The following is a 15,914-nucleotide window of genomic DNA, read 5'->3' as shown; positions in this document are numbered from 1 at the left end:
ATTCTTGCTGAGAATGGAAAGAAGCACAGAAAAATCAGATTAGCAGCCTGCCTTGTGCAGCTTTCAGGAGCATGAAAGGAGGGTTTAGGATGCAGGGATTTGGCACTCTATGACAAATGCCAGCCAGGCTGAACACTTTCCAGCCTTCCCTGGGAGCCTTTCTGCTGACACACAGACTCAGTCAGGAGCCCTAATGTTCTCAGCTGGTCCATCTAGAAACCTTCCAGAAGTGGATCTGACAATTCCAGCCCTAATTTCCCCCAGGATTTGCTCCTCAAAGAATGCTTGAATGTGTGCACAGGATTTGCTGCTTGAAGCCCTAACTTTTGTTCGCTTGGAGAACTAATCAGCAAGTAAAGAATGGATGTGAAATCCCTCCCTGCACAGGAAGTCTTTATGTCCTGAAAATACCTCATCAGTAACTGGAGAGTAACTTCCAATACAAGGAATATCCACCACGTGGTAGTTTGTAAGTAGCAGGATGATAAAGCATTTGGACCATGAGCAGATGAGAGATTTCCTGTTGAACTGGTTCATGGAAGTGTGGAGGGAACAGAAACAGTGCTTAAGACAGCCTGGAGTTACATGTCAGTGCAACTGTTAACTTGGGTTCAGTCTATCAGGAGAGAGAGATACTCTTATTCAAGTACTGAGATTAACTATGCAATTGTTCTGATAGAACAATTAGTTAGAAGTATTACTTTACAAGAAGTGAGTTGTCTCCTGCAGAAGGCTGCTTTAAAATAGACATGAAAAAACCCTGAAGAGCCAGATCTTCCAGATTTTCTTTCTTAAAGCTTATTCCCTATATGGGGATGCTACAGTAGGTATGGCACAAAGCACACTGCACACCAGCAGCATTTATCATCCCCTATTTATGTTTATCAGGCCTAGATGTGCACTTTTTCCTTTACTTAGCCTTTTCATACCAAGTAACAGTGTGCAGTGGAGCCATCTCCTGTAATGTTCACTGCAAAACACCTCAATTTAAAATAAGATGTAGCATGATAATTACTGCAATGAATTCCTTTGATCCCTGAGCTGATGTTGAAATGAGATTTTACTGACTTTGCATGGAACACCAGAAGGCAGTCAACACATCAGCAGCTTTCCTTCCCTCCCTCATTTCTGCAGAAGTGTCCAAAATGTCATGAAAAGACAGATGTATGAAATTTTCTCCTGATAACTAAACTCTAAGAGGCTCAGAAGAATGAGAAAAACAGGGAAAAAATACAACTGTGTATACTTCCTGTCTATTCCTAAGACTGCAGAAATGCGTAAATTCTTGCAACAGCTGCTTCATAAGCATTCACGGCATTCACTCACCGTGCCCTGTCCCAGCTGTCCTGTGCTGCAGCACATTCCATTTTCTGAAATGCTTCTCTCCCCTTTCACCTCTATGTATAATAAGTCTCTGCTCCATCATTGTCACTGTACTTAATAGGTACAGTAATATTCTGAGAGCAGACTTATTTTTATGAATAAGCCTACTCATGTTTGCTGATTTATTTTATATTCTGGTTGGTAAATCCTCAAAGAAACCATTCAATTTGCTTATAATTCAGTTTAACCTTTCCTTTTCTGGTCAAAGAGGTTCTGTTTTTAATGAAAACAAACCAAAAAAGAAAGATGAGATGACTCCAGATATGACAGACCAAGATTTACTTTAGTACAAGGCAGAAACTTCTATTAGAACAGGACAGACAATAACTCGGGCAAAGGGAAATGCTAGTCATCATGAAAGCTTCTTAAAACTAGTTTCCCTCAGTTTCCTAAAATAGGCTTTCGGGTTTTTTTTATCTTGTACTATCAAACTGTGTTAGTTACATAACTAAAACAAGCAAATAAAGCGCAACAGACTACTATTAGCCAATATCTGATTAAGCAACTTTTAATATTTTAACATTGTAAGCATAGCCAGAGTGAAGTGTATATACTTGAAGTCTGTCCAGTGATAGACTTGAGTCACTGAACTACTGGTGCAAGGAGAATTACTGGCATTCTAACTTCATTTTCAGTTAAGACAGAGGATGCTGAAGTGATCACGGACTAGGACGCATTCCAGTAGTGCCAAATTCTAATCAAAACTCAGATTGTGCGTTGGTAGCCAAGGCTGAGGCAAACAATTATCCTGTACCATACACAGAAAGCAACTAGCATTGAACAGACAAAAAGTTTGGTCAACAAACTAGTTTTACTTCTTTAATAACATTTTGCTAATAACTCAAGAGGCACAACAGTACCAGTAAGCATATGAATTTTAAAATGCACAATGGCCACTGACAGTTGACTTGGATACAGTAATAGTGTTTGGTAGCAGACCTACAGACGGCTTTTCGATTCTTCCACTCTTAAATGATTTTGTATTTCCTCCTGACCTAGTCATGCACTGGAGAGGAATTCCACAGCAGTCTCCTTCTCTTCAGCTAATTCCTTAGCAGTAAGATCCATCTTCTCACGAGAAAAGTCATTAATAGGAAGACCCTCAACAAACTTCCAGGTCTTGTCCTGAGTGAAAACAAATAAAAAGCCCTCCATGTAAGAACAGGCTCCATTCAGTCTGCATGAAAGAAACTTCGTGGCACAAGAACAAAGCTTATGGTCCTAAGAACCACATCAGGCAGCAGTTAATTTTATTTCAGATAAAGAATGCAACCAGCACCAGCTAGTCATGTCAGATTCTACTTGTCTACCAGCACTTAGCTGACACTCAAGTTAGCTTAACTTGGTTAATAAGAATCCTCTCTGTGAAAGACTGCTAAACCCTCACATCCCAGCAACTGCAGTCCCACACTGCTGTTAACAAGCTCCCATGACAGTTTAATAGGTCTTGCAGAAGATACATGGATTTAAATTCAGCCTAGTTACCTTGATCACAACAGGGAATGAATATAGCAAGTCTTCAGGAACACCGTAAGAATTGCCATCAGAAATGACTCCCATCGAAACAAATTCCCCCTGAAACCAGAAAAGAGACAGATACATTTTCATTGCTAGAAGCAAGCAAAATTTTCATCATTTTCAATATCCTTTATCTCCTATGACACAACTTACTCAGAAGAGGACAAGATTCTTTCCCCTGAACACACATACACTCAAGGTCAGCGAGGTGGGCACACAATCAAAGCATTAGGCAAACAAGCACTTACTCAAGAGCCACAGCTTACCGCAGGAGTGCCAAACCAGATGTCCCTCACATGATCACAGATAGCTTTGGCAGCTGACATAGCACTGGACAGCTTCCTGGCCTTAATAACAGCTGCTCCACGTTGCTGAACGGTCTGCAATTAAGAAAAAAACCAACCATAACTAAATTGTAAAGCAGCAAATCATGGCTTGGTCTACAGGCTGTTAGTAAATACCATCAAGAAAGACCATTGTATGTAATTATTTAATTTTATCAGTGAAGATGCAGCTCTTTCACTAAACAAACATGGCATACAATTCAGAAATACAATCTAGAAGAGTTTTGCCAACACAAGAATGTAACATGATGTTTCAGAGGCTCATTCCTTAGCTTTACAGCTAGCTGACTTCCCTCATACCAACCAGATGTCTCAAGCTTTTCCCACCAGGAGACTTTGTGCATGTCAACAGTAACAGATGTCTTGAGCAACACAGTCAATTAAGGTCTTGTGCTGAATACCAATGTGAAACACTTGGTGGTCTCAATCCTACAATACTTAATGCATACAATTCATTTAAATCCTGAAGAGTTGAATCTACCTCACCATACTCAAATTAATAGTTTTTAATTTTAATAGTTTTGGTAAAGCTTTATTCATCTAGGGCTTTAGTACCCCATTTCCCTCCATATTCCGCTTAGGTAGCCTGTGCTCTCGATCTATTAATACCACTACTTTGTTTTACTAACCTACATTATTATTTATTACCACCCTAAGACATTTGCAGGCATTTGCTAGATTCAGATTCCTTTTAAGAAATGATGCTGATGACGCCACAGATTAAGAATTGGAAAGTGTGTGTGTGTGTGTGTGTGCACATGCATGAGCAGGGAAAGAGTTGCTGGCCTTTTCTGGTGGGTGGGAAACAGCAAATGGATCATCCCACTTCATCTACAAAACTACCCCAAAAAGTCACCACAGTGAAATGGCAATGGTGCTTCTGTGTCACGCAAGTTTCACCAGAGCTGTGATCAAAGCTCTTTGCTGAATCATTTTAGCATTCCAACTGGATTTTTCTAGCAGGGTTTACATAGGCTTTCCTGCCTTGAATTTTACAACAGCAAATAACTGATAGCAACAAGATATCTGAAGATAGCTTATTCTAGTGAGAGAAAAGAGCTGCTTCACTAAGTCAATCAGTTACATTGTGAGCTTAGGAGAAATCAGACGGACAGAATGACCATTAAAAAAAAAAAAAAGAGGTATCTTACCAGGATAAAGTCTCCCTTCAGCCAGCTGTCATCTTTTATAGCTTCATAGACTCCAACTTCCTTTCCTTTCACATTTACCTTCGCATGGTTAACATCTGGATATTGAGTGGAGGAGTGGTTGCCCCAGATGATGACATTCTTCACATCATTAGCAGTCACACCAAGTTTCAGAGCAATCTAATTGGAAATTAAAGATGTCCATTGCATTGACTTCAGCTTCTCAATTCACAGGCTTCTTTGAAAGCATTGCTCTGTTTGTATTTAGCAGAGATAACAGAATAGGCCCTTTTTACCTGAGATTTGGCTCTGTTGTGATCCAAACGAGTTAAGCAGCTGAAATTTTCCTTTGGTATGGATGGGGCTGACTTTGATGCAATCAGGCAGTTAGTATTTGCTGGATTCCCAACAACCACAACCTAAAAATGAAAAAACGAAAGATGAAGTAGGTATTGCTGCAAAACAACTCCCTCCAGTGAAATACATTGCTTGGCCTTCAAAGAAGCTATATAAAAGTAAAGTTTTCTAATCTCTTGGTTGTCTTCAACAAGATTGTTTTCTTAGTGCGTCAGTCATAGTCACCCAATTTTCTGTAACTGCACAGAAAAATATTTTCCAGGTAGGTATTTTTTTTAACTTGACATCCAATGTGAAAGGGAACCAGACTTCTAGGGAGATCTACTGTACACTGATCTACAGCCTGGCTTCAAACCTCATGCTACCAGATACAGGGAAAGACAGACATGTGCACACTTTTCACCAACCACTTTTAAACACTTTCTGGACTGGCTGCCACTGCTTTATATAATTGCTTCATAATTAAGAATGCCAGAACAGTTACTTATCTTGATGTTCATAGGCAGTTAGAAGTAAAATACTGCCTCAACTCAGATCAATTTATTACTATGCAAAACTGATTTTTATTCATCCTTCATTTGTGCCTCCAATGCCTTATGTCAAGCTCCATATACTCTAAATCACACAAGCTGATCTGCAAACCTCTCTTTGTATTTCCCCTTTTGAAAGTGAGTTCAGTAAATTTTCCACTACTCTGCAATTGTTATACTGAAAGTTTTTATTCCAACTGTAAAGAAGCAAACATATCTTCAGAAGCAGTAGGAAGTTCATCAGCAGAGGAAGCAGACATTAAAAAGTCAGTTACAAAGCACAGTCGGAGTCTGGGTCTGAGATTAAGAGCAGTGGGAGAGCAGCCACATGATCCCATTAACTGTGCTGAAGGAATCTGAGAGAGAACAATTAAAATCTTCCAATGCTCCAAAGAATAAGATGCAAACAACCTAAATAAAGCTGATTTTTGTGCAATTGTAATTCCATATTGATACTGAAGTTAAGGGTCATTATGGTAAAGGACACAGATGGATATGAAGTAGGCAGCTGCATGTAGATAATTCAGTTCTCCCAGAGAAGAGAGGTAATGACCAAAAGACTGCTTTTTTTTTTAAATACAGTTTTATGGGGTTGTTTTTCAAACTGGAGGTTCAGCAGTTCAGGGTATGTGTGGAATACAGCAATACAATGTAAGACCCACCTTTTTCACCATAGAAATTAATGACTAAATCATCCACCTATTTAACATTCTGTTTCTTATCTAGCCTTGACTGTGGTCTATTTTCCAGGGCATAAGGAAAGGAAAGCCTGCACTGAATAGGCTCCTGCTTGTGCAATATTCTTATACAAAGCATCCAAATCTCTACATAACGAGAATTAATGTTTTAAATTCAGTTCCTATATTCACCTTGACAGTCTTTTTGGCATACTTGTCCAAGGCTGCACCCTGAGACTTGAAAATTTTCACATTTGCTTTGAGTAAATCCTTCCTCTCCATGCCCTCTCTCCTTGGCATGGAGCCAACCAGAATTGCTATGTCAAGATCTTTGAATGCAACTTCCTCCTTGTCTGTTGGAATGACCTCTAAAAAAAAAAAGGAAAGGGGGAAAATAACTCAGCAAGATAAATATTCATGGCATAGTGTTAACGGGAATATTCTTTTGTCTATAAATAGTATATAATCTAATCTGACAATAGCACCACCTTCCCCTTCCAAAACCACCAAGTATAGTCATTTGGCCCTACCTCCACAGATTAACTACTTGCCAGTAAATGGGCTTTACATACAAATATTTATCCAAAGTGGAAAACACAGGAGAAATCTATGAAAAAGATACATTTCATGTGCCTCTATCCAAAAATGTATATATAAGTACATATGCTTTTCTTCACTTTTACAATAAAATTTCAGTGGCAAGTACCAACACAATTTAAGTTTTCCTGCCCCTTTCACAATTCAAAGCAAAGAAGGTTTGATTTGTACAAGAGCTGGTACCTACATACTTTTTTTGTCACGTGTTACAGTAATTACACTAACACCTACTTGCTCCCTTTCTTCTGCTTGTTTAAACTATCAGAGCTCAGCTTGTTTACATGGCTTGAGGAGTGATTTTTTATTTTGTGTCCTTATACAGAAGATACTTGTAAGACTAAATTAGTTTATTTTTTTAAATTTAGCAATAAATATTATATATATATAAATAATATATTATTTATTTCACAGCTGGGCTAGAATACAATGCACATATGCACAAGTATCTGACAATTTCATGTCCAGGCTGAAACCCCAGGATTAGATGACATAAACCCAGGTATCTGCACTGGCAGTTCTGTTCAAAAAGCCTATACGATGTCATTCTTCCTAGCTTACAGGCTAAGTTAAATTGATTATATTCCACAAAATACAAAACCAAGGAAGGTTCATCCAAGATTTTCTTCTGCCTAACTTCCTGCCAGGGACTCATAAATGCAAGAATTGTACTGCAGCATCTTGTAGGTATGAGAAAAAATTGTTTTGGCCACCTCTGAGCAGCGGCAGAGCACAGTCCTGCAGCTCCATCACCACACCTTCCAATACCGTCATCATAGGGGTGATGTCCAGCAGCACAAGAATAAGAGGCTAGAAAGAAAGAAAAGGTTTAGTGCAAGCTGGGCACAATCTGCTTTGAAAATGAATTTGTCTTGTACTTGGCTGTTACCTCGTGCAAGATTTAAAACCCATTTGCAGAAAACAAACAACTTCAGCACAGCCACCAATTGAAAACTGGCGTAACAGAGCAGGACTCCCATTTTCCCCACTTAAAGAAGAAATTACTTGCATATTGGTAAACCATTCTGAGTGTCTATGAGGAAACTAGTGTCAGGCACTGCAGTTCTGACAGTCATTTATTCCCGTGCAATTCAGTGTGAGAGTTACCTGGTCTTTGCCGAAGACATCGCCCTTGGCAATGCTGTAGAGGAGGGAGTAAGCAATCTGCCCAGCAGCTCCAGTCACCAGCACTCTGACAGGTTCACCCTGCAGACAAGGAAATGACACAGCCTCATCCACAGCTCCACACCTCAGCCTCACACTTGTTAAAAATTAAGTTATTGCAGCAATAACGTTATGATTATTTAACCTGGATGAAAGCATGTGCCTAAAGGCGGATCAGCCCCAGCTCCTGGGATCACATTTCTGATTCTGCTAGAACCACCAGCAATTTCTCTGCTTGCTTTTACAGAAACAGACCAGAATTGCAAAAACAACCTCAAGAATTGCTCCTGGAAAACTAGCAAAATGCCAGGAATAACAATGGATTTGAAAAACTTTGCATTCCCTTTAACAACATTGCCTTGTTAATGTAAGACAATACAGCATACACCCACCCATTCATACTTGAAATTTACTACAGAAATTTTATGAGATGTGACACTTGACTGGTTTTTAGATTCTTTCAATTTTGAGGGCTGTTCCTGTTAAGTATTTTGAACGCTTATTTGCAACCAAAGACTTATTAAATGCCAGAAACCAAAGAATCTAGTGGACTTAAAACTACTGCCTCACTAAACTGTTAGGCAGCAATTTAACTAATCCACAGACAAAAGCTACATTATGAACAAATACAGACACTACTATCCGTAATACAACTGCCTATTGTCAAACTGACCCAAAACTCCAAAAGACTAGGATAAGACTGCCAAAATGCTACTATATTGCAAATAAGAAGGGAAAAATTACTTGCCCCATAGCAAAACGCCACTTTGTTAAGCAGAATCAGGACTTGGAGAAATCCAGAGGTTATTCAACATTGAAAATTAAAGGCTGAAAGAGTTTGGCTTATTCAGTCTGGAGAAGAGAAGGTTCCAGGGAGACCTTATGGTGGCTTTTCAGTACTCAAAGGGGACTTATAAAAAAGATTAGAGCAAACTTTTTAGGAGGGCCCATTATGAAGTGACAGGGGGCAATAGTTTGAAATTAAAAGAGGTCAGATTTAGATAAGAAAGAAATACTTTACAATGAGGGTGGTGAAACACTGGCACAGATTATCCAGATTAAGTGGTGGTTGCCCCACCCCTGGAAACATTCAAGGTCAAGTTGGACAGGGCTCTGAACAACCTGGTCTTGTCGAAGAGGTCCCTGCTAAATGCAGGGGGGTGGACCACTAACCTTTAAAAGCTTGTTCAAACCCAAAGCGTTCCATGATTCTATCAAAATGGAACACGCGCTAAAGGACATTCATAACCCAGTATTTTGTAAGCCTGTTATTTGTATTTCCCTTTTTCTCTAGAGGCAATAGGGCTGGGGCAGATTGTGCTAGGACAGGAACAAGCAGACTGACCAGCCTGCTGGAATGCCAGGCCCGCTTTTTCAGATAATTAAAAGATGATCATTTGAGATACAGACAAAACACCAGGCATAACTGAATGAGAAAGAAGTGATTTAATTGCATTCTGGGCTACATTATGAAAAGCCTAAACTGCAGAGCAAAGACAGGCCTTGCACTCAGTGCTGGTGATGTTGCAGATGGAATACTGAGTCCAGTTCTGGCAACCTGAGTTCATGGTCTGCAAGATGAGGCTGAGGGTGCTAGACATAGACTGGAAAGGTAGAGGATAAGGGGGTATCTAACAGCAGCCCACTACACCTTCACAGAGTGTTACAAAAATAACACTGCACCCAACACCTCTCAGCAGTGGCAGAACGGGCTGCAACAGCTACAAATCAGGAGAAAAACTCTGGATTGTGTGGTACTGCTACAGCAGAACAGGGTACCCAGAGAGCCTGCATAACCTTCACCCCTGGCAGCTGTCGAGACCCAGACCAAAACACCTATGACTTGATCTATCAGTGGCAAAAGTCTTGCTGTCAGGCTGCACTGGACAACCTCCAGACATGGAGCAAGAAAGAGGGCAGACGCTATGACCTCTACAGATCCTTTCCAACCAGCATTCCTCTCACTGATATTTATAGGAAAACCATGTGGGACTCTGAGTGTATTCTCCCTGCAGAAGTGACCAGCCAAGCACAGCTTCATCACGCTAGTGTTAGATACTTAAAAAAATGCAGCCACTTACCCCATTTTATCACATAGTACATAACACCAGAGCATACATGAGGAAGTTAAACTACTGAACTTGCAGATTTAGACCTGGCCTTCATTACAGGAATGATCTTTTAAATATCTCGTTACATGATTGCCCGTTACACGGTGTTGAAGTGCATTATTTTCTTTTGAACTTGTCCTGCTATGAGTCACACCCCTCCAACTTCATCGAAACTCCACTATGAGGGGGAAGGAGAGCAGACAATCAATTCTTGCTGGTTTAAATCTCAAAACTAGTTCTGGTACTCTACTCTTGAGCAGGGAAATGTACCATAACATCTGAATGATGATGGGCAGTATGGATTAAGATGCGTATTAAATTTTAAAGCCAACTTTTCAGCATGTTTCTAAGAAGAATCTGCATTTTATTTATATAAATGGAACAACACTCTTTTAAAAGGCAGCTAACCACACTACTTAGTAAAATAAGTACTGGAAAGTTACAGGGCTGCAAAACCTTGGCCTCGCAAAATCCCCATCATATAAAAAGTGATCCCGTGCTAAGCTATTCCAGAACTCACACAAGTAGCAGGAGAACGCGTTTTCTTTATATTATAGGGGATCTGAAATCAATTGTGAATTGATTTCTGAATTTCCAGTGAACAGAAGAAAGATTTTAAAGGCTCTTTCTTCTAAAGTAGTGTCACAAAAGGGGGAAAGGAAAAGAGACTTTTTTTTCCATTCTGTGAACTTTATAAGTCAGTCTGATTTAAACACAAAAAATGCCAACCTACCTACTAGCATTATGGTGAGTATTCAGCATAACAACAGGAGACGGAGGGAGTAGAAGATAAAAAGGTAAGAGATAGGACTACTTATTATTTTTTTACTGAGACAAATTTAGCAAACAGCCTCTAAAAAAAACCCCAAACCTTCAATCATGACTCAGCTCCACCTTCTCAACATAATTATGTTTGCTTACCACCATCCTTCCTCTTGTCCCCCATTTGGGGCTGGAGGAGGAAAAAACATAAGCTAAAATAAAGTGAGGAGTGCTGCCTACTTGTTTTTCCTCTTCAAACCTTCAGTACATTGGATTCAGTACATTTCCCAGACTCTCTTAACCCTGCACCAGTTGTGAGCATTTAGCATCCGAGAAACTTTCATGTTCTCTCTTAAATCCAGTAGCTAGATTAACAAACCAAAAATGTTGTGCTTCTTACAAAATGTAGGTAACTCTCACCATAAAACCTTACATCTCATATTAAAATTGGTGTCACTGAGTGTCTGAGGCTACTTTTAGAGAAATGAGAAGCTCCCCAATAGAAGTTGTAGGTTCTGGACATTCATCTCCAGGCGCTTTAACCCGTGACTTGGCTCCTGCAAGTCCTTCATGCTGTGGCAACTACAGGGGTGACCTTTAATCACTCTCAGGTATACAGGAACTAGAGGACAAATTAAGCAACAACTAACTGAACTATTTTGTTCCAAAGCCTTCCCTACTCCACATTCAACCGATGTATAATTGAAGCACTTCAGGAAAATAAAAGAGTAGCAAAAGAAACGATGAGAAAAAAAAAAGGATGAGGAAAAAAAAAAAAAAACAGCAATCCCCAGGTACCCTTCTTCATCTAAGCCAGCAAATGTAGGATTTCTCCCCCTCCTAAACTATCACAGATAAAAGCAAAGCCTCCAATATCAAGTGAGGAAGTCGCGGTCTTAACACCCTCCGCACACACCTTGGTTTAAGAACTCAGTGCCTCAGTTATATCTGTGATTATAGCTGATAGCAGCAGACCTAAAATATTAGCGCCATACCCGCAAACAGCACTGCACTGCAAAACTGATTCAGGAGGTTACAAAGGTAAGTAAAAGATAACTCACAACCTATCAAATGTTGTGACAGGAACATCGTGACTGCACAAGTGATAGACTTTGCATTGCTAATTACAGATATGAGAGACCGCTACAAAAATTATTGCTGATAAACTTGTCTATAAAATACTATCAGCTTAACATTATTTCTGAATATTATAGCCAACTAAGCTATCCCACCTTGTTTTACAAGAATGATTTAATCATTAAAATACATTTTTATCTCTTCCAAAGTCTAGAGTCTGCCTAATAAACTTTCCCTTTGCTCTCCCTTCTTTAGAAGGGAGATATGGTGACAATAAACACGTTTGGAAATGTACTAGAAAGTATCAGCAAGGCAGCCGTGCACTTGAAGAACAGCACCAGTGCTGCGGTTCAGAGACCAAAGCAATTCCAAAGGTACTCCTTCCTTAAGAAATGACCTTGACACAGGTTCCCCTGAAAAACTTTTTCCATTTCATCGAGCTAATGGTGGTTGCATTGATAGACAGATGATTTTATTTCAGAAATTTAAAGCCTCTGCCCAACACCACATGCATAATTTGAACAGCAAAGGCAAGATAAAAACAGTGACATTCTGAAAAGTCTGGACATCAAAAGGAGTTATAACCAGCAGCTATAACTCTGTGAAACCAGCCTATTAATGTCATCAATGTTTTGTGCTTTGAAAGCTCAAATACAAACTAAAACTTGCTGCCATGTTGTCACTCCCATAAATCCATATTTTAAATAGAAAGAGTGGAAAAGTAGGATAAAGTTTACAGATTTTGGTATTTTTTAGGGTACAGCTGAAATAAGCCACGTTTCAGAGCATGCAAGCATCCTTTCTGTAGCAAAATACTAAAAGCGAAGTTTTGAATAACAGGGTATTGAGTCCAGAAAAACACAGAGATATTTTCATGCCTAGAAAGGAAAGCAAGGTCTCCGTGCAGGTTTGTCTATCTATGTATACATCCTGCAGAAAAGCAAAGCACTGCAGTTCACCTGTGTAACCTCACGGCAGAACTAGAAGGATTCCTTGACAATCTGGAGAGTCTGAACAAACAGCTGGATTTCCGACAGCAAGCAGGGATGAACCAATAAAGCCATTTCACAAGCACTTTCCCTTGAGCTAACACAGAAGCGCACCAAAACCTTTCACGCCTCATGAACGAAGGCGCTGGCAGCCCTCATCTCCCGAAGGCAATGCCGCCAACCGCGGCGCCGGGAAAAGGCGCGATTACCCCTCTGGAGTGCCAGCCCCAGGATAGGGAGGTTCACCGCGTTCCGACGGGGGCACATCCCGACCTCCCCCGCACGGCCCTGCGGAGAGGCAGAGCCGCCGCCGGGCCGGCACCGACCCCACGTCCCCGCCTGGAAGGTCACCGCGGCGAGGCCTCCGCGGGAGCTGCGGTGAGCCCTGAGGCGCCGCCAAGCCCGGCTCCTCCGGGTGCCACGACCACCTCTAGGTCACCCCTGCCCCCCACTCCCCGGGCCCTCCCAGGAGCAGCGCGGCCAGACGGGGAGGGCGACGCCTTTTCGGGTTCACCTCCGCCTGCCGAAGCCCGCTGCCCCGACCTGAAGGAACCCGAGGGCAGGGGTACCGCAGCGGGCCGGGGCGCGGTACCGACCATGTCTGCGGGAGCGGCAGATCCTGCTATTCGAGGTCACCTCTGCGGCGCGACTGCGGCCGTGGCAGCGCTGCGCCGAGCTGCCGTGGGAGGGCGGGGCGCGCGGCCGCACGCGGCCGCCTGGGGGCTGTAGTCGCGACTGCCACCGGCCAGCGCTGCTCTGCTGCCGGAAAGAACTACAACTCCCAGCGTGCTCGGGGGCAGCGCGCCACGCCCCCCCGCGCCATTAGCGGTTGCCGCTCCCCGCTCGCCCCATTCATTGAAGAGCCCCGCGGCGCTGGAGGGGTTAGGCCGTTAGGGGGCGCTGCGCGGATGCCTTCGCTGCGCGTGCGCGCTGTGGGGGGGGGCGGGGGCTGCGGCAGCTCGGGCTCCTCGGACCGCGCGTGCGCGCTCGGCGGCCAGGATGCGGGGGGGGCGGGGGGCGGTGGCGGCGCATGCGCAGGGAGTGGCGCGCGCGGTTGCTGCGGTGACGCGCGGGACAGGCCCCGGTGGCGGCGGCGCCGCTCCTGCGCCCGCCCCGCGAACTCGGAGCGCTCGGTGGGTGCGAGTGCGCGGCCGGGCCCTGCCCTGCCCTGCCCTGCCCTGCCCTGCCCTGCCCTGCCCTGCCGGGCATCCCGGAGCCGCCCGCCCCCGCAGCCGCGAGCCCGGGGCGGGCAGAGCGTTCCCCTCGCGTTTCCCGCGCGTTTTCCTCCTCCCCGGCCTGTGGGGAGCTGCCGGCGCGTCCCGGCGCTCCAGCGCCTTGCCCTGGTGTGCGTCACACTTCATGAAATCCTGCCATTCTGTTGCTTGGTCCTTTTCTTTTTATTTTCAGGGAAAGCTGAGAGGTTGCGTGTGCTATTCCGCTGGTAGAACTGTGTGGCTGAACTAGCGACCTCTTGTACAAAAATAAAGCTGCTCGTTTACTTGTATTTCGAATTGTTGCGTGAAGTAAATTCCTTTGGTCTGGCCGACAGGGAGGCTGGTACTGGCATAAATACATCAGCAAAATACAGCTTCATAAACTGTGTTGTTAGGGTGTAAAAGAATGTCTTGGATAGCACGGCTGATTTTTCTTTTCCCTCAGATCCTGACAGGATTCCTTATTAGGTTAGTCTTTAGTGAAGTCTTACTTGTCCCGGTATTTTTCTGCAGGATTAGTTTTAAATCTTACTCTAGTCCTTAGGAGTAGTAGTATTTTTTTTTTTTTAACAATCTAAGCAGCATGTGTACTTAGGAAATTTCTTCTTCTGTCCCGCGACAGAAAAAAGGAAGTTACTCCTTGAGGGCAGTGGGTGTAAAATGTAAATATTGATGCTTATCACGCAAAGTGTTCTCATTTCAGTGAGTCTTGTTGTCAGTCGTGCTCATGCCACAGCTCAGAGCGTCCCGTGCCTTGAACGAGTCTTTGAGCACCTGACAGCTCCTGCTGTACGGCAAACTGCAGGGGCAGAGTGGAGGAGGTACAGTAGCACTGGGTTCGTTTAAAATGTCGAGTATACCGAGTTATATCGGTTAATAACCATACGTTTTTAATATGAATGAAGACTGTACCCAAGTTCCCTTCTGGGGATGAGTTTGAAAGCCAAATAGCTGCAAGCAGAGCTGAGGGCTGGCTTGCTGTGAGGTGTAGGGAAGCTTGGTGAGGAGGGAGCTTGTTTAACACAGTCAGAGTTTTCCAGAGTGTCCTAAGATGCTTTACCCTGGTGACCCTTAACCTTCTCTGCACCTGGACGTTGTACAGACTTAATTAACACTATTTAAGATTGTTTAAGATTTAAATATACACAAAACCTGATATGGACCCACATAAGATAATTTCCACTGACCATAATTGGTTCAGCGTAAATTGATTTCTTATCAATTTTCAGCTAAATCAATGTTAGCAGGCTGTAAACTGATTTATCTGTGTCAGCATAGCAGATTGTATTGATTTAATGGATTTCAGTTAAGAGCTTAACTTGAAACTTTCAAACTTTCTTCTATAGGTGTGACTCTTCTTATTCTTGGTCCTTTTTTGCCCAAGCTTGTGCTCCTTGAATTATTTGCTGTCGGAGATAACAACAAATCTTGTTACTTTGTGTTGAAAGTGATTTGTTGTGATTCAAAGCCGTGTGTAAATGTTTTTGTTTGTCAGAAGCATGTTTATCACTGTATTTTCAATCCCAGTATAATTAGTCTGAGATGGACTGAACTGTCATCTGTGCTGATTTAACTAAAGATACTGTAAAATGTTGCCTCTTATGAATGTGGTGTAATTTTTAAAGTCCACAAAACTTAACAATTCTAGTATTTGCTTCCTAAATTTTGTTTCTACTTGTTAAGCTTTAATGTTTTCCAAGCAAAATTTAAATGTAGTTTCAAAAAATTTTCTTTAATGCTTCCCAATGTTTCATTAGTATGAGTCTTTCGTGTAGCACTGTTAGCCAAAAGGCTGCATAAATAGAAACATTGTGTGCGAATGAAGTAATGGAAATTTAGTGTGCATGTGAATTGGGCTCTTGGCTAACTCTTCAAATACACTTTGCAATTTTTGCACTCAAAAGATACTGAATTACGTGGAAATCGGTAATTAAACAACACACTGAAGTATTAAGATGTTTTAATCTCCTTTTTCTGGGGATTAAGTATTGTATTTCAAGGCAACTAGTAGTTTTGATGAGTAGTCTGCCAGAATTATCTCCTAAT

At 42.3% G+C, this 15,914-nt stretch overlaps 2 protein-coding genes across 15 annotated transcripts in view; one reads left to right on the top strand and one right to left on the bottom strand.

Moving 5' to 3' along the window:
* Nucleotides 1-1,875: 1,875 nt before the first annotated feature.
* MDH1 (malate dehydrogenase 1) lies at nt 1,876-13,363 on the bottom strand. The gene is made up of 9 exons (XM_042036633.1): nt 13,251-13,363; nt 7,659-7,757; nt 7,265-7,361; nt 6,150-6,325; nt 4,690-4,812; nt 4,397-4,573; nt 3,168-3,281; nt 2,869-2,958; nt 1,876-2,508 (listed from the first exon to the last, which is right to left on the bottom strand). The coding sequence occupies exons 1-9, from the start codon at nt 13,251-13,253 to the stop codon at nt 2,383-2,385; spliced, it is 1,005 nt and encodes a 334-aa protein (XP_041892567.1). The 5' UTR covers nt 13,254-13,363; the 3' UTR covers nt 1,876-2,382.
* A 324-nt stretch (nt 13,364-13,687) lies between these two features.
* The window catches only part of LOC121668662 (WD repeat containing planar cell polarity effector), a 149,524-nt gene continuing 147,297 nt past the window's right edge, over nt 13,688-15,914 (top strand). For 13 of the 14 annotated variants that reach the window (XR_006017504.1, XR_006017505.1, XM_042036625.1 and 10 more), the window contains exon 1: nt 13,688-13,787. The gene's annotated coding sequence lies outside the window, so the exon portion shown is untranslated. Of the gene's footprint in view, nt 13,788-15,597; nt 15,795-15,914 lie in introns of those variants that run through there. The other variant, XM_042036618.1, reaches the window with a different exon arrangement.

The sequence above is a fragment of the Corvus kubaryi genome, unplaced genomic scaffold, assembly GCF_017639235.1.
Source record: "Corvus kubaryi isolate FWS band 111438036 unplaced genomic scaffold, C.kubaryi_AGA036_p1.0 37386, whole genome shotgun sequence".
NCBI classification, from domain to species: Eukaryota; Metazoa; Chordata; class Aves; order Passeriformes; family Corvidae; genus Corvus; species Corvus kubaryi.
Note: the sequence above shows the minus strand (reverse complement) of the source record. Positions and strands in the feature narration are given on the sequence as shown.